This window comes from Kogia breviceps, chromosome 9 (genome assembly GCF_026419965.1).
Source record: "Kogia breviceps isolate mKogBre1 chromosome 9, mKogBre1 haplotype 1, whole genome shotgun sequence".
Taxonomy (NCBI): domain Eukaryota; kingdom Metazoa; phylum Chordata; class Mammalia; order Artiodactyla; family Physeteridae; genus Kogia; species Kogia breviceps.
In genome coordinates, this window is record NC_081318.1 from 96,357,144 (window position 1) to 96,382,035 (window position 24,892).

The window sequence follows — 24,892 nt, forward strand, 5'->3', positions numbered from 1 at the left end:
TTTATTGAAAAAGCCATTACTTTTATTAGAAACAAAAAATGCTTCTCAAGATGTTGGCAACAGGTCATAGTATAGACATCTATTTCAAACAGTGTACTTCTCCCTTCAATTATATTCCAGTTGGAGGAGGAATACCTCCTTGGCTATGGGAAGTAGAAGTATTTGAGGGACTGTGTAAGCTGGTCTCCTTGTACACAAACCATGCATTTCCTCCCCAAAGTATCATATTCAGAAAGCCAAAGATCTAAGGAAGAGAAAAAAACATGAAAATCTAGTATATAATTAAAATTTCATAACTATCTTTGTTTTCCTGTAAATATTTAATATCTTCAGGCCGCATACCATTATTTCATTTAAAGTTTGAACTACACATAAAGTGGAATTTAAAAAGGAAGACTTTGCATTTCAATGCCAGATTTGGATACATAATGACTTATTCCCAAAGAAATCTCTAAATTTGTAACATATAAAATCATGACTAAAAGATATCTTATTTTTGCATGCTCATTATTATAAGATGGGATTAAATTTGAGAAAAGTAATGAAAACCTTCCTTTTATTACTTTATATTTAGACTTCAGTGCTTCCAGGTGAAGAGGAACAACAGGAATCCATGGTTCCTTCTTTGGGAGGGCTTTTACTTTTCTCCCATCTGAATGGTTATAAACATCCTTTGTGCATCTTTTCCTATTTCCCTACTTTATCCCCCTACTACCATCTCCCTTACTTCCACAGCTGCAGCCAGAAGAGAAAAGGAGTCACAGAACTTTACTTCACATCCTGCATTAGTCAACCTAAAAGAAATTAGCTTTCCTAGGTATAAATCTGACAAGATGAAAGTCCCAGAGATGAACAAACTGAAGATACCCTATTTTCAGTTTTTTATAAATACAAGAATAATAGTGACTTATGAGGTAAGAGTGAGGTAAAAAGCTTGAGCACTATCATATTACTGAAGGCCAACTGCTTTCTATCTTTTTGTACATTTGGATATAAAAACAACATTTCTGAAATTGTCCATCTCAGATCACTGTCAATATATAGCAAAAAAGACTTTTAGATTACAAAGTTATAAAACAAAAGTTTGGTTAAATTGCTTTATATGGCAGGACTGACTTTATCCACTGGAAAAATATTTTCCTGAAAAGACATGAGACCTCCCTAAAAATAATACCCTTGTTATATTAATAATATATCTGTATTGGGATAAAATAACAAACAAAATAATATTTAAATTTAAATAGACCAAAATTTTAGGATTTTTTAAGGAACTCTAAAAGTCTTTTTTTCATACACCCAGAGCAAATCAGATTAGAGAAGGGGTTTGCTTTAAAGTCAGATCTGGTTCAAACCTTGGCTTTGTCAACTTACTAGTTGCATTACCTTGGGTGAATTAACATATGAGCTACATTTTTTCCCAGTTGTAAAATGAAGACAGTAATACCACTTTCCACATTCCTCTCAGAATTGTTGGATAACTTAAATAAGATGAGTGTAATGACCTTAGCACACAGTCTTAGTAAATGTTAGTGACTATTATTAGTGCCTTTTGGATCAAAGTCTTGCCTAATCAATGTTAATGAAAAGCAAGACTCAACCATGATCTTGTTCAAACCTGTTTACAAGTAATAATTTTCTTCACAAACTTTTTGTTGTTGTTATAAAGGTAAAGACTATATGATAACTAGAATTCTGATAAGGCTGGTAAAAATAAAACACATTCATCCAGAGATTTATTAAAAACTACTGTTTTCTTAAATCACTAATAAGGTTTTTCTAATAAGCGAAATAACATATTTTTATAAACACTGCATACTTACCACAGATACATTTAGGGATCCCATACTAGTCACAGAGCCAAAATGACATATCACTTCTGGTTGTTTACAAGGCAGAAGCTCCTGGACAATATTGCGACCGGTGGCTATTTTAATATCTGTAAGAGCTTTAGCCCAGGCTGAAGTGCTCACCAACCACAAAAAAGTGGCAATAAGAGTAACAACAAAGTCCTAAAGCAAAAATAAGTATGAATTAATAATGAACAGTTAATTTAAAGGTACGAAATTTCAAATCCATGATGAAGGAATTGAGATCACAATGAACCCTATGGTACTGAGAAATGGCCTTCATGACACACTTCATAAAAAAGGCCACAGTCAACACAGCAAACATTACTGTTTACTATTGCCAGCCCAGTGCCTGAGATACAACAGTAAACAAGACTTAGTTATCTCCTGAGGAGTCAGATTTTCACATGGAGAAATCAAAGTTTTACACAGCCCTCTCACAACTTATCTAAGCCTCTCCCTCTCAGGATCATATATTGGATCCTGTTATCACTAATAACTGTATACCTCCATCATCTCTGTTTTAATCACCCCCTCTCCAATATCACCTCTCTCTTTCTAGCTTACTCCCTCTGGCACCCCAACCTCAAAAATCCTTTGACCTCACCGAGATCTACAATCTCATCTTCATTTCCCTCTTTAATTTATATTCTGAGGTCTTTCATTATAATCTCTTACATATACTCTCAATTCCCTAACCCTTCACCTGCTTCCTCATACTGTTCTGGCAAACCTCTAACTTTAGTGAAATCTACCTCTAATAGTGAAATGGTGAAAAGCACACATCCTGGATGACTTGTTTCTTTTTAAATTCATGACCACAAAATTTTAAGAATACACATTATATTAAGAAAGGGACAAGAAAAAAAATATCTCTCAAGACACCCTGTCACTACCAGTTTTCTAAGAAAGTCTTTGCCGTTTATTACATTCCAAGAATAGGACCGAAGTTTTTAATATTTTGGATAATCTTTTACTGAACTAATAAGATAAAGAAAGAAAAAAATTTATTTTCCTTAATCTATTCTGCTGGGGAACTAGAATTCTGTCAACTAGTACTGGCTACAAAGATCTAAGTAATACTTTTTTAAGGTATGCATTTGGATAGTGTAAAGTATAAGTTCCACCTCATTTGGTCTTCCTTTAAATTAACAACCAAAGTGGGAACAATATAAAATTTGTATCTTTTAATGTTATGTATTCTAAGCATTCAGATATGCTCAAGACTATGAGCTCTTACATATCTGCAGCAAAAATCTCTCCAAGCTCAGAAACGGGTTTTGGAGCTTATCACAGAATTGTTTTGTTTTTTAAATAAATCTGGTTAGTTTAAAATTACTTTTGCCAACGAACTTTTAGTCATTTATGTCGGATAAATACCAGTGGTCATGTATGAGATCTAGAAACTGTGATATATATAGCTTGCCCACCGGGTCATGATGGCACTGAATAAACATCTTGTAATTAGAGAACCAAAACAATGACTAATTTTACAAGCATGGTGGTACAATGTATTTGCATTTTGCATTTGAGCTCCCCACTGCTACTGGCCCTCTTAAAAAATGTATATCAAAGAGAAAACAGAAACATTATCGCTTAAATATTTTGCACTGTGGGAGTACTCCCCTTCTTGCTGCTGTACTCTGCTGTACTTTGTGCTGTTGGTAAACATTTTCTAAGCACTTGCTAGAAATAACAATGCCTTTTGAAGAACTGATAATTAGTATGAGGTTACCACATGTTAAACAAGTTCTCTCTGGGCTAAAGTTCATAGTTTTGACCAACAGATGTCAAATCCTCTTAATTTTTAGGTTTCTTCCTTCCAAATTCCTAATTAAAAATACACTGGTTTTTTTTTTTTCTGATTTTGCTCTTTAAGTCCACGTCGTTGATGGCTTAAGGCATGACATTCTTGTATTTCAAAAGCAGGCACTTTTCTGAAAATGATGCATGAAGTAATCTTAGGGTGAGGGGAGGAGGTGGGAGAAATGTGGGCCCTGAAGACAGTGTGTGTGACTCGGACTTAGTTAGCTCTGGAGCTATGCAATGCACAACCTGCCTGTGACAGCCCTAGTACTACCAATAAGTTAGGATATGATTCATAACCGATCTTTATGATTTGTGATACCCTATCTTTGTTTAGTTTCATTTTATGGTATTTCTGATCCTCCACATGGCCTAGAACCCTTAAGCTCCTCCTACTTACCACAAAAAAGTGCTACATTTACTTAAAAACTAAAGCTGATTTTAAAATGTCACAGTTGAAATTCTCCTAGAAATACCTTAGCAGAGAATTGAGAACATTGATAAAAGAGCATACCCTCATTAACAAATAATACTTAAAAAAAAAATCCATGTCGTATTTGGCTGTAGTTAAAAATTTAGGTATCACACAAAAAATTTTTTTACATTTATACAGTTAAATTAAAAGTAGAATCCGAAATTTAATTTAGAGGCTAGACTTTTACAAGTTAAGAAGTATCCACCACACATTATACCAACAACAAAAAAACACTTATGGAACTAATTCTGGATTATTCCTCTATATGACAACTAATTGATTACTCTGAGGTGGAAAATTACTTTTGACGTTCTGAATGATACAACTAGATCAGTTTTATAGTTTTATTAGACAGAAAAAACCTCTACAAAAATAGACCTGAATGCTGCTTTAAAAAGTGTCATATTTTGGGCTTCCCTGGTAGTGCAGTGGTTGAGAATCCGCCTGCCGATGCAGGAAACGCGGGTTCGTGCCCCGGTCCGGGAAGATCCCACATGCCGCATAGCGGCTGGGCCCGTGAGCCATGGCCGCTGAGCCTGCACGTCCGGAGCCTTGTGCTCCGCAACCGGAGAGGCCACAACAGTGAGAGGCCCGCGTACCGCAAAAAAAAAAAAAAGCGTCATATTTTTAGGGCTTCCCTGAAGGCACAGGGGTTAAGAATCCACCTGCCAATACAGGGGACATGCGTTCGGGCCCTGGTTCGGGAAGATCCCACAAGACGCGGAGTAACAAGGCCCATGAGCCACAACTACTGAGCCTGTGCTCTAGATTCCGCGCGCCACAACTACTGAGCCTGCATGCCACGACTACTGAAGCCCGCATGCCTACAGCCCACGCTCCGCAACAAGAGAAGCCACTGCAATGAGCAGTCTGCGCACCGCAACAAAGAGTAGCCCCCGCTCGCCACAACTAAAGAAAGCCCACGTGCAGCAACAAACACCCAAGGCAGTCTAAATAAATAAATAAATAAATAAATAAATAATTTTTTTTAACTGTCATATTTTTAAAGCTTACTAATAAACAAAATACAAGAAATAAAAGGCTCACTGCAAGATTTAACTTAAATTTGTTGGGATAATGACAAACTGGCAAGAAATTTCTTCATTTGGAATTTGAACTATAAAGAATTTTAACAAAATATAATAACTATATGATCACCATAGTTTTTTTAAAATAAGGCTTATAAAGTTCACAGAAGTTATAGATTACTGATACATAATTTCTGTTGATTAGGCACTGTAAATTAAAAAAGTTGATTTCTGGGCTTCCCTGGTAGGTCAGTGGTTGAGAATCTACCTGCCAATGTAGGGGACATGGGTTCGAGCCCTGGTCCAGGAATATCCCACATGCCTCATAGCAACTAAGCCCGTGCGCCACAACTACTGAAGACCGCGCACCTAGAGCCCGTGCTCCACAACAAGAGAAGCCACCACAACGAGAAGCCGGCGCCCCGCAACGAAGAGTAGCCCCCGCTCGCAACTAGAAAAAGCCCGCACACAGCAACAAAGACCCAATGCAGCCAAAAATAAATAAAATAAAATAAATTATTTTTAAAAAGATGATGTCTATCTTTTTGAAAGGCACCTCACAACCAAGAAATATTTTATGAAAATGTCAGGTTTGAGAATTTCTTCTCAGATATATGAAATGGAATAAATATGAAGGGTAAAATATTGTTTTATTCCTTACTTACCATCTGCATTCTTATGATCCAGGCAGCAATGATTAAAAATAAGTAAATAAATAAAACCTGTTATTTAATAATTTGGCCTACCCTTTAAAGTAACTTCACAAATAATAAGCAGATGTCAATGGTCAGTGTTTTCTCAGGATATAAACGACCAGTATCATGAAAACACCTCTGTTGTCCCTTCAAGTCAGTAACATTAATACTGACGTTGTAGTTATTCTTTGGTAGTGGAGGTCCAGTTTAAAACCACAGCTTATCTCTGGATTTGCCACCAATAATCCAGGACAATTTTACTAACTAAGTCTCAGAGATTATTTTTATATCTAGCTCAGTAGACCCTGAAGCCAAAAAAGGTATCAGGACTTCAAATCCAAATCCTTTGTTGCCATTTTAAAGATTCAAAATTAGCTCATGAATGCCACTAATGCCAAATTCTATAATTCTTACAGAATTACCTGGGTCAGATTGTAAATTAAAGAATTTAAGAATACAGACCAGAAGTCAGCAAACTTTTCCTGAAAAGGGCCAGACAGTAAATATTTTTGATCTCTGTCACAATGACTTAACTCTGACACTATAGCATGAAAGCAGTCATAGACTATCTGTAAATTATTTGGCTATAGCTCTGTTCCAAAAAACCTTTATTTGAAAAAAGAACCCAAATCAGTGAATCAGATTTAACTTGTGTGCCATAGTTTGTGGATTTCTGATATAGACTATTAAGTTGAATTAAGGCACAAAGGGGGTCTCTTTGAGAAAAGAGAAAAAAGATAAGAAACAGGAACACAGTTATGGGACAACTAGCATGGTCAGCAATTCTTCGAATCAAAGGCATTAATTTCTACTTAATTTCTCTGCTCCTTGCAACCTAATATGCTCTATCACATATTTGAGTTCTTTCCAGGTTAAAACAGAGTTAGAAGCAAACAAAAAAACCTCTGTGCTCTACAGAGTACAGATAAAGTGCTGCAAACAGGCTACAAGAATTGGGTTAAACATGACAAGGAGAGCAAGCTCAACCTCTTGGCAAACACAGGTCAAAACACAATGAAACTGGTTTATGCCAAGAACTTTTTTTTCCAGTGTAAGAAAATCCATATTTAAATTCAAATATAATGTGTACTTATATCTTACATAAATTATTTTTTTATAAAATGAAAGTGATTACTTACAACCATGGGAAGTTTTCGACTATCACGATACAGGTTCGTGTAACCAACATAGAGCAGAAGAGCAGCAATGCAGTACAGGAAGACAAAGACTGCAAAAGTAACATAGAATTGTGCAGAAGAAGAGTAATCTCCAATAAGGACATGACTTTTCCAATCTACATCACACACATTTACACCTTGAGGTGGCTGAAATGATGCTTCATTCAACCTATTAAAAAAAAAAGTCTCAAATAAATTTATGAATTACTTGGACTCTTCCAACAGAGACAGAAATACATCTTCTGTATTTCTAATACAGAAATATTAGAAAGGCAGAATATTGAAATAACATTTCAAAAAACGACTCCCCAAATATATTAAAACATTTTCCTTTTAAAAAAATGAAAAATTCAAATATTTAAGTAAATTAAAATTTTCATAAGAAATGTACATAAATCACAAATTACACCTCATAATTGGTTTATGATAGACTGAATATAGATTGAATTAAACACTTTCACACCCAGATACTATCTTCCTGTAATAAAAACTTAGCAGACTAAGAGTGCTGTTACAAAATGGTTTACACTTTGAGACATGATATTCCATTCTAGGAGGGAGAGTCTGTGTGACCAGCACCAGGAGAATCAGTTGTAATGATTCACATTTTAACTCTGCATTAATTAGCTGCTAACTCCACAAAGTCTTTAATCTTCCCTATCCATAAATCAATCACAAAAGCGCTTATCACCAAAGAGGCTGTAACTGTTCCTTGTACTGGAATTTTATAAGAGAAGGATTGAGAGATGGAGAGGAAATGACTGATTACCAAGCACTTGCTATCTGACATATCTTTAATGTAAGATTTTATTTAATCATCAAAGCAACCTTAGAAGATTTAAATTTATTGAACAGAAAAATTGAGTCCTGGAGAGGTCAAGTAAGTAGTTAGTAAGTGGAAGAAGATGCACACCCTGACGTAAACACAGGACACACCCAATAACCCTTTTAATGAGTACTGAAGTCAAATAGAACTTACAAACAAAATAGTCATAAAATAAATATTCAGAAAATAAAGTTTTATGCTAGTGAAAGAAACACAAGAAGCTCTTCACTTTATATAAATACATGTCTTAAAGCTATATAATGCACATTATTATTTAGTAATTGCAAATACATGAGAAATTTGGATTTTTCGTAAGTTGTGTTTGCTTCCAAAACATGGCCTCTCAAACTAAGGTGACAGAACAGGCTTGTTTTGTTTTTATATTTCCAGTCCACTGTGGGATGATAGAATAAAAGTGTCAAGGAAACATCATATGAAAGTTTCTAAATGCTTACTGTCATTTTCTGTATTTATTTCATCACAGTCCAGGAAAATAGTCTGCAGACAAGTACTGGTCCCACGCACCACACTTTCAACAGCAATGATCACTACTTATAAATGAACATGCAATTAAAAAATTTCTACCCCCCAAGATCAGTAAGTTGTTGGAAATTTTAATGAGTCAAAAAGAGTTGTTAAACCATAAAAACAAACAAATAACTCACCTGAATGGATAACCAAAAGTAGCTGTAATTGTTTTATTGTCAGAAGGTTTAGTATGACAAGCCACTTGAATTTCTGTTTTGCCCTTAAAACCTCCACAGGTGGCAAAAGCAAAGATAGAAGCAATCTACACAAAGTGAGACCAAAAAAGAAAAGAAGCATTACTGTACCCAAACATAGGTCATTAAAATTTTAAATATAGTGATTATTAAAAATGGGCTTGCTAATATTCTTAGAATTCTTATTTATAAATTAAGATTGTGAAAATTATTTAAAAATTTATTTGTAACTCTCAACAAATATGATTTTATTTTCCCCTGAGTGTAATATAGAAACTGGTATAACAGCCCATATAACAATACATTTTAACACACCATTGTAAAGCAATTATACTCCAATAAAGAAGTTAAAAAAATACATTTGCTCAAATTACAATGTACCCACTAAATATTAGTATGAAATTCAGAGGAAGTCTTATTTATTAGTATCAAAATCAAAAGGGGGTAAATTGAAGGTATTTTATTTGGAACCTAAGGGTAACTATAAAGCCAAGAGACTACAAGCAAAGAAGAGATCTTATTTCATGAGCTTATAAGGCCTCACTTGTGGGTATTTCAAGGTCTCAAAAAGGAGTTGGAAATTTGTTTTCCTGATGATAAATATGCTTAAAGAAATGTAATGGCGCTTTCTCAAATGCTATTCAAACAGGAAAAAAACTGAAAGCATCCTAAATATTGACAGGGAATCAAATATACTGTAATTCATTTCCACAAGGGAACATTATGCAGTCATTAAAATGTTGGGAAATATCTAATGATAAAGAAAATGGTTCAATACATATAAAGTTTGTTTAAGCAATGCGTTGTTGCATGAGTCTACATCTATGCATACACACACAACAAAAACTAAAAAGTCTATGCATCAAAATTTTAGGTGGTCACCTCTGAACAGAAGACAAAAGATAATTCCTTTTTCTATTTGTATCTTACGAATTTTCTACAAAACAAAACAAACAAAAAACCCAGATACAGTGTAGTGACCAAGAGCTCAATCCTTCAGCAAATGCTGATGGCTCTATTTATAAAATATATTTGGAATTTGATCACTTTTTACCACCACCATCACAACATCCTGATCAAAACCACTATTACCTCTTGCCTGAATTATATGGTAACAGCCTTTGAAACTGATGCTCCCTACTTCTGTCCCTGACCCTGCTTCAGTCTACTGTCAACACATCAGCCAGCGTCATCTTTTAAAAATATAAGGCAGAAAACTTTATTGTCTGCTCAAAACTCTCCAATGGCTTCTGAGTTCTCTCCAAATAAAATCAATGTTCATATAATGGTCTACAAGATCCTTTCCTCCTTTAACATTTCTCATCTCACGTTGCTACTTCTTCCCTTGCCAAGTCTCTTTACACAAATGGTCTCCCTGCTATTCCTTAAAGACATGGGATAAACTCCTTCAGAACCTTTGCACTGAAAGATTCCCTCTGCCTGGAATACATGGCTAACTTCCTACTTCACAGATCCCTGTTCCAATGTGACCTTATCAGAGAGGCCAGGCCTTTCCTTAACCTCACTATGTTAAATAACAGTGCCCCTCCCATCCCACACTATCTATTCTCTTTATTTGTACTGCTCTATTTTTCCTCCATTGTAATTACCAGTGCCTGACAGTACTTCATTATTTGTTCGCCCACTTTTCTCTAGGATGTAAACTCAAAGAGGGCAGGAACTTTGTTTTGCTCAAGGTCACAGACATCTAGCAAATAGATAAAATTCAGTACAGGCCTGGTATCAAAGCCTATACTGTTGAACACTGATATAATGCCTCTCATGGATTAATCCAGGACCTTGAATCAGGCCATAATCAGGATCATAACCATCCACAAAATTTTTTTTCCATGAAGAAGAGATATATGAAAAGGAGTCTGGTTATAGATATGAAGAGTTTGGTATAAGGTCCACACATAGTTTGGAATCTTCAGTTAAAAGAGTTAAAAAATAAAGAAAGAAGAATAGATACCCTCTTAGCATAAATGTGCATGAATACACAGAGTGAAAACAGAAGGCCAGGAAATGAGTCTTGGGTATATACCCACGTTTAGAATTAGGAAAAAGAAACAGGATACAAAAATTGAATGAATGGAATAAAGAGGCCAGAAATAGATTATTGTGTATAGACAAATTATATCTAACAGAGCTGGCATTGTAGGGCACTAAGGAAAAGAGAATGGTGGTTTTAAAGATGTCACCACGAACTCCTTGATACTCCTCCTCTCAAGAGGTAGAGATTGGGGTTCCCTGGTGGCGCAGTGGTTGAGAATCTGCCTGCCAATGCAGGGGACACGGGTTTGCGCCCTGGTCTGGGAAGATCCCACATGCCATGGAGCAGCTGGGCCCGTGAGCCAGAACTACTGAGCCTGCGCGTCTGGAGCCTGTGCTCCGCAACAAGAGAGGCCGCGACAGTGAGAGGCCCGCGCACCACGATGAAGAGTGGCCCCCACTTGCCACAACTAGAGAAAGCCCTCGCACAGAAACAAAGACCCAACACAGCCAAAAATAAATAAATAAATAATTTTTTTTTAAAAAAAAAGAGGTGGAGATTAATTCCCCCCCCCCCCTTAAATGTGGATAGGATACAGTGACTTGCTTCTAGTGAACAGAATATGGTAGAAGGACTGGGATGTCCTTTCTGAGGTAAGGTAATAGAGACTACAGCTTCTGTCTTCATTTCTCACTCCCCTGAATCACCTGCTCTGGGGGAAGCCAGCTGCCATGTTGGAAGGATACTCAGGGAACTTATAGACTCAAGTGGTAAGGAACCGAGGACTACCATCAACCGTGTGAAGGACCTTGAAAGTATACTGTCTGAGGCTTGCCGACAGTCATATTAGTGAACCAGAGGGGGGCCTGAGATGACTGCAACCCAAGCCAACCTCCTGAGAGACCCTGAGCTGCAACAACTCAGCTAAGCCACTCCCAGATTCCTGACCCACAGAAACTGTGAGATAATAAACTGTCTATAGTTTTAAGTGCTAAACTTGGGGTAATTTGTTACTTGAAATCGATAACTAACACAAGGAAGGATGGTCCAGATGGGCTAAAGTCTTAAAGGTAAAAAGTGAGTCTAAAAATTATGAAGACAATATAAAAGAAAACTTGTGATCACAGAGAAGGGAAGAATTTCTTAAGAAAAAAAAAAGCTAACCATAGAGATTGTTAAATTCAACTACAGAAAAAGAGGTTTTTTTTAAAATCAAAAGTCAGCTTCTGAATGTAAAACAAGTTATAAACTAGGAGAAAGTATTTGCAATAATGTCACAAACGATTAGTATCTATGTATACAGACGTAAGAGAGACTCTTGCTCATGCATACTACATGATGTGCACAAGAATGTTCACAGTAACATTGTTTATAATATCAAAATGTGGGGAGGGGAAGCAGCAGGAAAGGAGATAAAATATATTGATATACAGTACTTAACAATGGGAAGTTACATAGCAATGAAAACGTACAAACTACAGCTACCTACTTCAACAAGGATGAATTGTGGAAACCTAACGCTGAGTGGGAAAGAAAAAAAGTTGCCTAAGACTACGCAGGGGGTATTCCCTGGTGGCGCAGTGGTTAAGAATCTGCCTGCTAATGCAGGGGACACGGGTTCGAGCCCTGGTCCGGGGAGATCCCACATGCCGCGGAGCAACTAAGCCCGTGCACCACAACTACTGAGCCTGCGCTCTAGAGCTCACGAGCCACAACTACTGAGCCCGCGTGCCACAACTACTGAAGCCCGCGTGCCTAGAGCCCAAGCTCTGCAACAAGAGAAGCCAAGCAATGAGAAGCCTAAGCACCACAACGAAAGAGGAGCCCCTCCTCGCTGCAACTAGAGAAAGCCCGCGCACAGCAACGAAGATCCAACGCAGCCAAAAATAAATTTCTATTAAAAAAATTTTTTTAAAAAAGATTACACAGGGTATAATGCCATTCTTTTAAAATCTCTGCTTACTTGTCTGCATCACTCCTGCCACTGCCTTTGCTCAGGCCCTCACCATGTTTCCCTGGGACTAACCCAGCAGGCTCCTCCTTTCACTTTTAAGCTCATTCCCAACACCATTCATCTTTTACTGCGGGCTTTAGAGCTGCAGCATCCAGTAAGGGGCCATAAGACACATGTGGCCACTGAGCACTTTAAAAATGGCTAGTCTAAAATGAGATGGCTGTAAGTGTAAGATATACCATGGTTTATGAAGATTTAGTATGAAAAAAAGAATGTAAAATATCTCATCAATAATTGTTTATATTACTTGTTGAAACAATAATATTTTGGATATACTGGGTTAAGTAAAATGTATTATTAAAATTAATTTCGCCTGTTTCTTTTCACTCTTTCAGTGTGGCTAGTAAGATGCTGAAAGTTACTGTATGGCTGGCATTTGTAGTTTGCACTGTGTTTCTATCGGACAGAGCTGTTTAGAGTGATGTCACGCTGATATGAAATAAAAATCTGGTCATGTCACCTCCCTGTTTGAAGAGATTTCCTCAATGGCTTTTCAGATCTAAATTTAAGGGAAAAAAAATTCTTTTTAGGCCCAAACTTCTTAATTTGGCATAAGAGGCAGGGCTGAGGTAGCCTCAACTTTATCCTTCTAGATTTATATGCTATACTCCCTGCCAGGTCCTGTACAACTCTGTCACACTGCACTATATGCTGTACTTACTGTTCCTGAAACACACCAAGTATTTATGTCTTGGATATATGTATTTATTCTGCCAGGATTCCCCACCTCTGTCCCCACCCTGGTTCTCCAACAAGTTCATCCTTTAAGGCCCTGCCCAGTTTCTTGTGGTGGTACTATTCTGTCTCCTGCGCTGAATAGATAGACGAGTTCACTACCTCTATTATAGGCATTTTTCTTGTATATCTTGCCTTATTAAAAAAACAAAATAAAAACCCAAAAGCAAAAATGATTAAAAACTAGTTTCCCATTTAATACAAAAATTAGTATATAAATGGCATACTGTACCACAGCTTATTGCTTTTAAGACTACTGCCTTTATCTCTCCCTTGGCAGGCTGTCAGGTCTTTGCATTTGCTTTTATTCAGGATTTTCAGTGCCTACCTAGCAGGCCTGACATACACCAAATGCTCACTAAATAACTGGTTAATTAAAGGGAAAAAAATTAATTTCCAATAATGTACAAATAAAACCATACTTCAAGTCTTACATACTCATTATTTCAAGCTTGTCTTTTTGTTATGAGGATAAATAAATGACATGTTTGCCATTTTGGTCTTTATCTTATGGGAAAAAAAAGGGATAAGGTACACAATTTTTAGAAGTACAAACAATCTGAGGGTAAACCATCCAACCATCTCACCTCTCCCTATATTGCACTAGTACTCTGATTTCGATGAGAAGTTATATACTGGCAGCCCATGGGCTGGCCAGAAGATAGATTTGTGGTTTTTCCAGTATTCATGAAAAATGTGAATTTGTTGTCAATATTTTCCTATCAGCATGCTGCACATAAAAATTTGGATTTCCTGTGTGGGTGTGGATAAAGATATGCCAGTATCAGACCTATATCCCCATAAAGCAACAATCACATGGAAATGAGTGACAGATGACGCCTAAGACAGGGTATGTGCTTTCCAGACTGCTGTCGCTCTCTACTGTCTCTACAACCCTCAGGATGCGTGTTAGTTACCAGTAATCAATGAACTTTCACTATTCCTTTTTCTCCCAAACACTTGTTTCATTCATCTACTTTATGAGGGGTTCCTATCAGCACTTCAGTTTGCACTTCTAGTCTAAAATGAGGTGTTCTAATATGCTGATTTATATTTCCTTGCCACGTATGAGACTAATTCCCCCTTCTCTCTCTATCCCATAAAGAATGACTGAAACTGCTGATATGAAATTCCACCTGTACAGTAACTAGTAAGAATCCAGGGACAGGATGACAGCAAAGGTTCCATATTCATTATGACAGCCTCAAGTTCTACTTATCTCTCTGCCCACTGGACCCACATTAGTGACACGACAGATGCCTCACTAATTTAGATACCTAGAATATCTATATTCTATATCTAATATCTGGTCCTCTAGAATACTTACTCTCTAAAATAGACTGGAGTACTCAGCTAACTGGTGTACAAGAAGAAAATATGCCTATTTATATCTACTTTTAGACTTAAACAAGGAAATAAAGCTTTATTAAAATTAATATACTGCTGAAACCCATGCTGGGTCTGTATGTCAGAGAGTCAGATGTCGGGGCATCCGACATCTGGGATGTCGGTATCCTGATGTTGGGTATCCTGAAGGTAAGGAAGTCCCATAACAGGGAAGGAAGACAGTGGTACCTTCACCTATTCTTCCACTTTTAGAGTTCATGTAATAATGTGAGTGTGCCTGGCTAAGGGTCTTTATGGAATAAATTATGTACTTTTAACCAAACTAACCTTCACAAAATGGACTGGTGGCTTAAAAATGTCTTCACAGAAACTACTGAGTGATAATACAAAACCTCATGTCCAAAAGAGAAAATAGAAGCATTAATACTCTATATATGAGCTGCATTCATGAGCCACATTACAGAAACAGATTCTACTTCATCAGCTCAGAAGTTGGCAAAAAAAAAAAAAAAAGAAGAAAGAAAAAGAAATTATTAGACAAATATCTGAAATAAGGATTTTTTAAAATTTAAAATATGAATGAAATTTACCCTGAGTGTATATAAATAATATGCCTTAAGATAATGACATAGTAAAACATGCATCTAAGTTATAGATGCACACTATGGCTTTGCGTATAAAATCTTACAGTGGCAGAGTCAGCCAGAGTCCCACTCCTAGTTCCTCTTCTCAGACCCTGCTCAGCTCACAGAGGGTTCTACTGGAGAACACTGGTACTCATCTAATTTATGGGTATCTTTCACATGTTTCTAGTTGCAGGGTCCTCACTGCTATTTAATTTCATGATTAATCTGTTCAGGAAAATGATATAATTGAAATCTTCAGAAATATTAATAGATCGAAAAGTATACTGTATATGAGGGTTTATGTGCCAAATCAAATGCATGCTGTTTTACTAAATTAAATGATCATTCAGTACTTAAATGAACTATCATAGCATGTTTGCCTTTACAATCAGTCAGATTAGAATGCCTAGAGCCAAGGTATTGACTTTTCTAAATCAAAGTCTCAAGCATTTACCAAAGATATTCATTTTTAAAAACATTTTGTTATTGATGTTAATATTTCAGTTTATTCCCACTGTGCACTGAGCAGTGAAGTCAGTTTCAAAGTTCTTCAATTTCACTCTTCTATTATTTCCCTCTGCTTGGAAAGTACAATCATAGAAAGCTCTAAACAGCCTTCTCCTACAGTTCCAAAACCCTTAAGAATTTGGATCATGAGAAGTAAACTTGAGTTCCTGCTGAAATAAATAGCTAGAAGATTTTTGCTAGCTCAATTATTACTGTTGAAAACATCTTTATGTCACCTTTATTCTTAAACAATTGTTAACCTGAGTATGGAACTAGAAATCTCTGAGGAACCTAAATATACTTATGTTAAAATCATTTCAGACAGCTCTATTATTTTTATGTCTTTTGGAGCAAATCAATATTCCGATTGTTGATCTGGATGGCTGTCTTGAAGCGAGTCTGTCACTTCATGGAAAACTGATAGTATTTGTTGACACTGATATAATTTGAGCTTTTAAGCAAACATTAGTTTTCTTCATGTATTTTAGGATATTTGATGTAAGCTCAACTTGAGATTATGTTATTTCCCCCTTCCCCATCCTGGTCTAGTGGTTTTATAAGTCATCTCCCTGCCCAGTAGTTGTTTGGTCATTTCTACCGGGCCTTCTTAATCCCCTACTCCAGCGGTCCCCAACCTTTTCGGCACCAGGGATCGGTTTTGTGGCAGACAACTTTTCCCCAGACGGGGGTGGGGTGCGTGGGGGGGGGTGGGATGATGGTTCAGGTGGCAGTGCAAGCGACAGGGAGTGGAAGATGAAGCTTCGCTCGCCCGCCCACCACTCGCCTCCTGCTGGGGTTGGGGAACCCCTGCCCTACTCCACAAATACCTTATCCTATGATGGGACCGCAAACTACCAACATAGAATATTGCAGTTAACACAAATCCAGACCTTAAGCAGGTAGGTTGATTCAGGTCTTTGTTAGGGGGCTATTTCTGTCTCTCTCTACTTCTTTAAGTACTCCACTCCATGGAAGTTATAAAGCCAAACAACAGGTTGAAGCTTTTTCTCAGATTTATTCCCCAGATCCAGGAACAGTCCTTCTCCCACCCATATTTCCATTCCATTGCTGGTTCCCAATGACGTTTATCCTGTATTAGAAAAGCAATTTTCAATGTGTGGTCTGTGGACTCCAGGGAATACCCAAGACTCTTTCAAGGAGTCCATGAGGTCAAAAATATTTTTACAATATTATTACAACTTTATTTGTTTTTTACACTACGTTGACATTTGTGCTGATTTGCGCAAAAGCATTGGTGGGTAAAACTGCTGGGCTTTAGTAAGAATCAGCAAAAGCATCAAACTGTTATTTCACTCCATGCATTTGCAGTTAAAGAAAAAAAGACAGTTTTACTTAAGAATGTCTTTGATGAAGCAGAAAAATTGTTACTTTTATTAAATTCTGACACTTGAGTCTTCTTAATATTCTGTGTGATGAAGTAGTATGTGCATATACTTTTATTACTGAAAAGACAATCTAAAGACTGGGAGAAAATATTTGCAAACGATGCAACCGACAAGGGCTTAATTTCCAAAATATACAAACAGCTCATACAACAAAACAACAAACAACCCAATAAAATCATGGGCAGAGGGCTTCCCTGGTGGCACAGTGGTTGAGAGTCCGCCTGCCGATGCAGGGGACATGGGTTCGTGCCCCAGTCCGGGAAGATCCCACATGCCGCGGAGCGGCTGGGCCCGTGAGCCATGGCCGCTGAGCCTGTGTGTCCGGAGCCTGTGCTCCACAGCGGGAGAGGCCACCACAGTGAGAGGCCGGCGTACCGCAAAAAAAAAAAAAAAAAAAAATGGCAGAAGACCTAAATAGACACTTCTCCAAAGAAGACATACAGATGGCTGATAGGCACATGACAAGATGCTCACGCTAATTATCAGGGAACCTCAAATCAAAAGGACAATGACATAAACAGCAATCATCAAAAAGTCTACAAATAATAAATGCTGGGGAGGGCGCGGAGAAAAGGGAACCCTCCTACATTGTTATGCGAATGTAGACTGGCGTAGCCACTATGGAAAACAGTATGGATGTTCCTTAAAAAACTAAAAATAGAGTTGACATATGATCTAGCAAATCCACTCCTGGGCATATATCGCAGAAAACTAATTTGAAAAGATACGTGTACCCTAATGTTCATAGCAGCACCATTTACAATAGCCAAGACATGGAATCAACCTAAATGTCCATCAACAGATGAATGGATAAAGAAGATGTGGTATATACTACTCAGCCATAAAAAAGAATGAAATAATGCAATTTGCAGCAACACGGATGGATCTAGAGATGATCATATTAAATGAAGTCCAAAAGAGAAAGATAAATATTATAAGATATCACTTATATGTGGAATCTGAAATATGATACAAATGAATTTATTCACAAAATAAAAAAAGACTCACAGACATAGAAAACAAACTTATGGTTACCAAAGGGGAAAATAGGGGGGTGGGGTATAGGAGTTTGGGATTAGCAGATACACACTTTTATATATAAAATAGATAAACAACAAGGTCCTACTGTATAGCACAGGGATCTATAATACCCTGTAATAAACCATAATGGAAAAGAATATGAAAAAGTATACATATATATGTATGTATAACTGAATCACTTTGCTGTACACCAGAAACTAACACAACATTGTAAATCATCTATACTTCAAAGCAAACGAACAAAAAAACCCACTTTTACGGCATACCTAAAAACAATGGTTGTCTGCAGGGAAAGCATTTAAACAACTGAGTTGTTTGCTGAACTAGTCACTTTTTTCCTTAAATACTATTTTTACTTGAAAAAATAAGTAATAAACAAAATACAGGTATTCAGACTTGCATATTTGTCAGATCTTTTTCTTGAAAAAGATAAGCCTTTCACTTCAAGGAAAACCAGCAGCATTTGTTGCCATCGATGTAATCAAACTTTCAAGTGATTAATTATTGTTATTTAAAAAATATTTTTAAAATGTCTCAGCTTAAATTTCTAACATGGTAAGTATCAATCAATACAACCTCATAAACAAAAGCTCTTTGAGGCACTCAATATTTAGGAGTATAAAGGGGTTCTCAGACCAAAGCGTTTTGAGAACCACTGTATTAAAGCACTGCTCTGTTATCTTAATTTTCCCTTTAATGTTTTATAAGAGATTGATATTTGTATGTGTGAAGTGAGTGTGTATATGTATATATGTACATTCTAAAACCACTGACAACATATATATATATATAGTCTATGAAAAAAACATCTAATATATCCCATGAGAGGGTTCAAGGCAAACACTAAGAGGATTCCAGGTAGAAGAAACGGAGAGCAAAGGCATAGTGGTAAGTCAGTAAGTCTATTACAAGTTTTACATGTATATAGATAGAGTCCTGGTAGGCACAAAATGCCATTTGAAATCCTTTTTTCCCTTTCTACAATAGGGGAAAAAAGTGAACACAAATGGCAAGGTTAAGAGAAAGATAAGTTTCTTAAAAGGTACTCTGTGCCATAGACTGATAGCCTAAAAATTTAAGTATTACGCAAATGGATGAAACAAACATCATTCTGAGTATGCCTCATCCCCTATACTCCGTAATATCATTTGTATTTCCTAGGCTGCTCCTCTGTGCTATATTATAACCACAAAATTAGAATAAAACATGGTCCCTGTTTGTAAAAATCCTATAATCTACTTGGGATGACTAAACTTTTAGAGTATTTTAGATAAACTAGTACATATTTCTGAAAGTTTGTTTTTTAAACAAATTGATATATGTAATGCTCAAACAGTTATGGGTTTTCTTACTCATCGTTTTTCACACTAATTTTCCTGGATAATAATTTACCCCAAAGTAATGTCTTTAAATGTTCTTTTGAATTTGCTCATTAATTATAAGTATAAAATCAGAAAAAAATTCAAACTTGAAAAATGAATCAAGAAAACCCTACTTGTTTTTAACTCCTCCAAAGATCCCGTTATAAACATGCATGTAATGAGAAAAAAAATTACTTCAGGTACCTTACGTTTTTGTTTCTAAAGCCCAAAATTTTGGGTAATCTTTTCATTAATTTATTGAAAGACCAATCAGAAACACAAAGGTAAGTTACTGAAAAGACTAAGAACAGACTGTTTGAGTCCGGGATGTAGTAATAACAATCATGGGATCTGAGTACATTACTTAATTTCTCTAAGCCTCAGTAACACGGAGATGACAATGGTAACATGTAATATAGAGATAACAACCCTCATAGGTTGTCAGAAAATTAAATGAGAAAATACAGGTAAAGCCCTAGAACATATATTGAACTCAATAAATATCTCCTGTTAACACTGAGAGTAAACTTGGCCAGCACAAAAATATTCATAATTCTAAAATTCAACCTAATTAGTCTATAATTCCATTATATACTCCCAAACAGTATCTCTTCCACAATTTTGTGTGTGTAGAATTAGGGAAGCATATTACTTAGACTTATTTAGAACTAAACATTTCACCAGTGTTCACCCTAAGTAGCAAGAAAGTCCAAAACACAGTGTTCAATATTAAAAGGAGATAAAGTCATTTTAATGAAAAACTTTAATCTAAATACTAGTGATAACTGACTACAAAGTAAGATCCAAATTAAAGTTTACTAGAAAAATATTAAATAATTGAAAAAGCTGCTTTGATAACATTAACCCTTGCCTTTTACTTCCATGTTCAACTCCTACACATGGGGCATCTAATCTCACCTAAATTTTATCTTAGTACCTTGACAGGCTGCTAAAAGCAGGGAAAACACAAAAACAAATGAAAAGTCTACAATATACCATTTCTAAAGTTTAAAATATGTAAACGAGAACTTAGTGATCTTGAAGGACCAGAAGATATGTTAGTCATATAGGGCTCAAATTGTATCCACTGTCTGGATCTAGTCTTCTTAGAAACACACCATTTCAGTTCTGAAGAACCTACTAAGAACTGTTCAAATACATTATCATCATTCACATATTTATAACTCAGTCATTCCAACAGCACTGTGAAGTATTGCTATTCCCATATAAGTACAACAAAAATTCAACCTTTACTGAGTACTTATTACACAAACAGAACTAAGGCAATGTCACTGCCAGGCACTGTAACTAAGGGCCAGAAGTAGATTAAAGTAGATTTATATATATATATATATATATATATATAAAAACATGGTGGCTACAATTAGAAGCAAAATAGAAATGCTTCTGCTTTGGTGACTGTATGTTTATTCTGTCAATAAATATTTACTGGGTACTTGCCTTCATGTCTATGAGGTCTTCATATTTGTGACCCCTTCAAAGTAACATATTATCAGGTTATATCTTAGTCTAACATCTTCTAGAACACTGCTAAAGGTAAGCTGATTTGGGGAATTATTCTTGTAGTTATATGGATAGTAAGCAGCCTTTATCTAGATTTTAGATTTGTTTGTAAATGTATCTATTGACTATTTTGAGAGGTAACACATACATCTCAATCAACACCTTATGAAACTTGAACAGTTCATTCAAAACACGTTTAAAAATTCCTACTATGGGCCTTTCTCCTCTAGAACCTTGTCATATGATTCTCTGCCTCTGTTTTAAACCTTCTATTCACAAGTCTCTTCTCTACAGTGCATACACACATTCAATCATTCCCATCTTTAAAACAGGTTACCACCCAATCTCTCCCATCTTCACAGTCAAACAGTGGTCTACTCTCACTGTCTTCTCTTTCTTACCATACATCCATTCAGCCTACTACCATCTGGTTTCTGATTTTACCGAAACTGCTCTTACTAAAGCCTCCTGATTACCAAAATCAAGGGATGCATTTTAGTAATTATTTTTGTTAACCTATTGCACCTAATATTGCTGAGTACTTTTTTCTTGAAATATCTCTAATAGTGATGCTAAGATGTTATTTCTCTCCATCTTCCTAACAATACCTTTTTCCTTTGCTGCCAAATACCTGCTGAATCTCCAGCCCATACTTGTCTTTTAAACTCTAGATCCATGTATCTAACTGCCTACAGGATACCTCCACTTATATGCTCTAAAGAGACCACAAACTCAATCATTCAAAAGCTTACTGACCTTCCACCAAACATCTGCTGCTTCTCCTTAGTGATCTGTCTTAGACAGATGTGCCACTACTAATCCGAGTCGGAAATACGGCAGTCATCTTACCGCCCCACCCTACAAATATATTCTAATTTCGAAACCTCTCTTTTCTAGTCCCACTGCAATTAGTTTTAGGCCAAAATTATGTTTCAAACAACAGATTTCCCTTTCTTCAATTATGACCTTTCCTCTCAATTCATCCCGCACACTGCTGACAAAACAAAAATTTCTAAAAGGCAAATCTAATTATATTATTCACTTGTTTATTTACTCTTGAATGAGTGAATCCACCCTCACGGTAGGAATTCTGGGCTTAGATGGAAACTGTACGATAAACAACGCAAAATTCTGTACCTGCACATATGCATTTTCTTAAGGAAAGGGCCCAGATTATCAAAGGTTAACCCAACGGATTAAGAACCACTGGCCAATAGGATAAACTTCGAACTATTCTGCAAGCTCTTTGAAACCTTTCAGAATCATCTCAAACCACATCCTCCCTCCCAGTATACGTTCCAGTCAACCCCAATTACTTTTAAATTCGCAAATAGGGTTATGCTGCTTCAACTTTTCACACCACTGAACGTAAGATTCTCTTTGCCTGGAAAGCCACTCCCCAACCACTCCCCAACCACTCCCCAAGCGAACAAGTACTCATCCTTCAAGTGTTCTTTCATCTATGAAATTCTCTCTAGCACCTCCAAGTAATCGATTTCTCCTTCCTTTCACCTACTACACTTTGCCTATACCTTTATTATAGTATTGGCCATATGGCATATTCATATTTGTTTTCATAGCTTTCTTATTACATCATGAGGAAAAGACCAAGTTTTATTCACATGGTCTAGTGCTAGTGCTTAGCTCAGCACCTGTATATAATACACACTCAAATATTTGTTGAATAAATATTCTCTACACCATGAACAACGAATACTCTTTTCATAAAAGATTCTCTTGTGTAATAGTAAGTTGTTCAAACTGAAAGTAGTATTTCCTTAAGCTTAAAAAGGACATTTTTCAAAATATGTCAGACCTATGATCACTAATAAACTTATCACTGTTTTAAAATAAAGAAAAAAATTAAGCCTACATTTAAAAAATTGACGAATATAAGCATAAATATAAACAACTGCCTCTTCATTTATTTAAGTGAAATTTAAAGTTAATTATAAATTTAATTATAATCCTCAACGACATTAAACTACTAGGTAAATAATAAGACTTTTTCTTAAACCTGATATTTGATTAGCTCAGTTAAATGTGTTTTTCCTCCTGCAATTTAAAATTTTTATATACTCAAATAATAATCTTCTTTATATTTAAATCTGGGCTTAGGCTTAACAGAACCCTAAATATATACATTTAGGTGTCTTTAAAGTAAACATTTGTGTGAAATTAGCACTATTTCAGCTTTCAGAAAACACCAAGTCAAACTTTGGGGAAAACGTAGGAACCCTTGGGTGCAGGAAGGAAATCAGATTGAGCACTCATTAGAGAATGTGAGTTTCTGTGTTACTTTAAAAAACATCCTCGGCAGGTTATTTAAAACAGAAAATCCTAAATTCTTACTCTTCACCACTTTATCACTAACATACGGGGTTGAAGAGTTACGGATGTAAATGCTGCTGGCTAGACAAGCAACTTGCCTGCACGCTGGACAGATGCCAGCTGCCTATTAATACGGGCCTGAAAACCACCACTGGAATATGTCCTAGGCCACGAACTCCGAAAGCACTGTGCAGTGCCTGGTGTATTCACCAACTCCTCCAAAGTGACTGATCATCACCAAGGTCGAAGTAATAAATCTGCTTCGAAGCTAATGACTGAGAGTGTTCCCAGGGACGGACTAAGAGCTGACTGCAGGAGGTTGCTGGGAAATACCTAAAACAAACTGGATGGCGATTCCTAACTTGTGTTTCAGTCGACCGGACTAACAACGCATTTTGCTTAGACCTTCTCCTCTACTCCGCCCACCCCCGCCCGCTTCTCTGACCCACAGTTTATTTTTATCCATTTTTAACTTGGGGCCAATCTTAAAAGCAAATTAAGACCCGAGAGCTCGTCTGATCGCTTGGGGAAGGCACACCAGCTTTCGACTGAGAGCGGCCTCCAGTCCGCACGGGGCAGAAATGCACGGGCTCTACCGGAGGCGCAGAGGCAGCGCCGGCCGGGGCGCTACTCCGGCCCGCCGGGTTTCGGTTAGACCGCAAGAGGAAGTTTTCTCTTCCCTTGCGGGAAGCAGTGAAGCCAAAGAGAAATTTGAACCACCACTCCCCGAGGGATACCCAGAGGGGAGCTTCGGTGTGGGAGGGCGGCTCCGCCTGGGACGGAGGCAGCCGAAGTACTCGTGATTCGACGCCGACCGCGGCGTCCCCGCCCCGCGCGGGCCCAGGCCGCGGCCTCCTGTCCCCTCCCCGCGCTTCCAGTCCCGTCCGGTCCCGTCTCGGGGACGACGGCGGCTTCGCTCCCCCGCGCGAAGCGAGCCGCGCCCCGGCTCCCGGAGCCCCCAGCCTCCCCGCCGAGGGCGCCGGCCTGGCCGGAACCGGAGAGGGAGCGGGAGCGGCGGCGCGATTCCCCGCCCGGGGGGCGCGGGCTGCACTCACCCACTCGAGGACCTTGATGAAGCCGAGCGGCTCCTTGAGCGGGTTGAGGTTGAGCTGGAAGGAGGACATCCTCTGAGGGAACGAGGGAAAGAGAGTCAGGACGGCGGGTCGGAGGAGGAGGGGGACCGACAAGACAGAGCAGCCCGGCCGCGAGAAAGGGCAAGCGGGGCGGGCTCCGGGAGGCGGGCCTGGGAGGCCGCAGGGCGGGGCGGGGCGGTGGCAGTTGAGCCGCACGCCGAGGCGCTGGGGCGGAGACGGAGAGGGGCGGCCGCGGGAGGCAAGGGCGGGCAGAGGCAGGGAAGGGGAGGTGTCTCCCCGGGCCGCACCTGCCCCAGCCTGCTGATCCGCTGGCTAACTAAGTAGATGTTGGACGCC

At 37.7% G+C, this 24,892-nt stretch overlaps 1 protein-coding gene across 1 annotated transcript; it reads right to left on the minus strand.

Annotated features, from left to right (window-relative positions):
- On the minus strand, positions 1–24,892 carry SYPL1 (synaptophysin like 1). The gene is made up of 5 exons (XM_059074559.2): positions 24,518–24,892; positions 8,521–8,645; positions 6,991–7,198; positions 1,821–2,009; positions 1–244 (listed from the first exon to the last, which is right to left on the minus strand). Exons 1-5 carry the CDS (start codon positions 24,584–24,586, stop codon positions 110–112), a joined length of 726 nt encoding a protein of 241 aa, XP_058930542.1. The 5' UTR covers positions 24,587–24,892; the 3' UTR covers positions 1–109.

Bases quoted from the DNA above. Each gene is read 5' to 3' on its own strand.
- SYPL1 (XM_059074559.2), bottom strand. From the start codon at position 24,586: ATGTCCTCCTTCCAGCTCAACCTCAACCCGCTCAAGGAGCCGCTCGGC. The intron at 8,646-24,517 runs GTGAGTGCAGCC...CACTTTGTGTAG, and splicing joins TCATCAAGGTCCTCGAGTGG to ATTGCTTCTATCTTTGCTTT. The intron at 245-1,820 runs GTAAGTATGCAG...TCTCTTCCTTAG, and splicing joins GATCCCTAAATGTATCTGTG to ATCTTTGGCTTTCTGAATAT.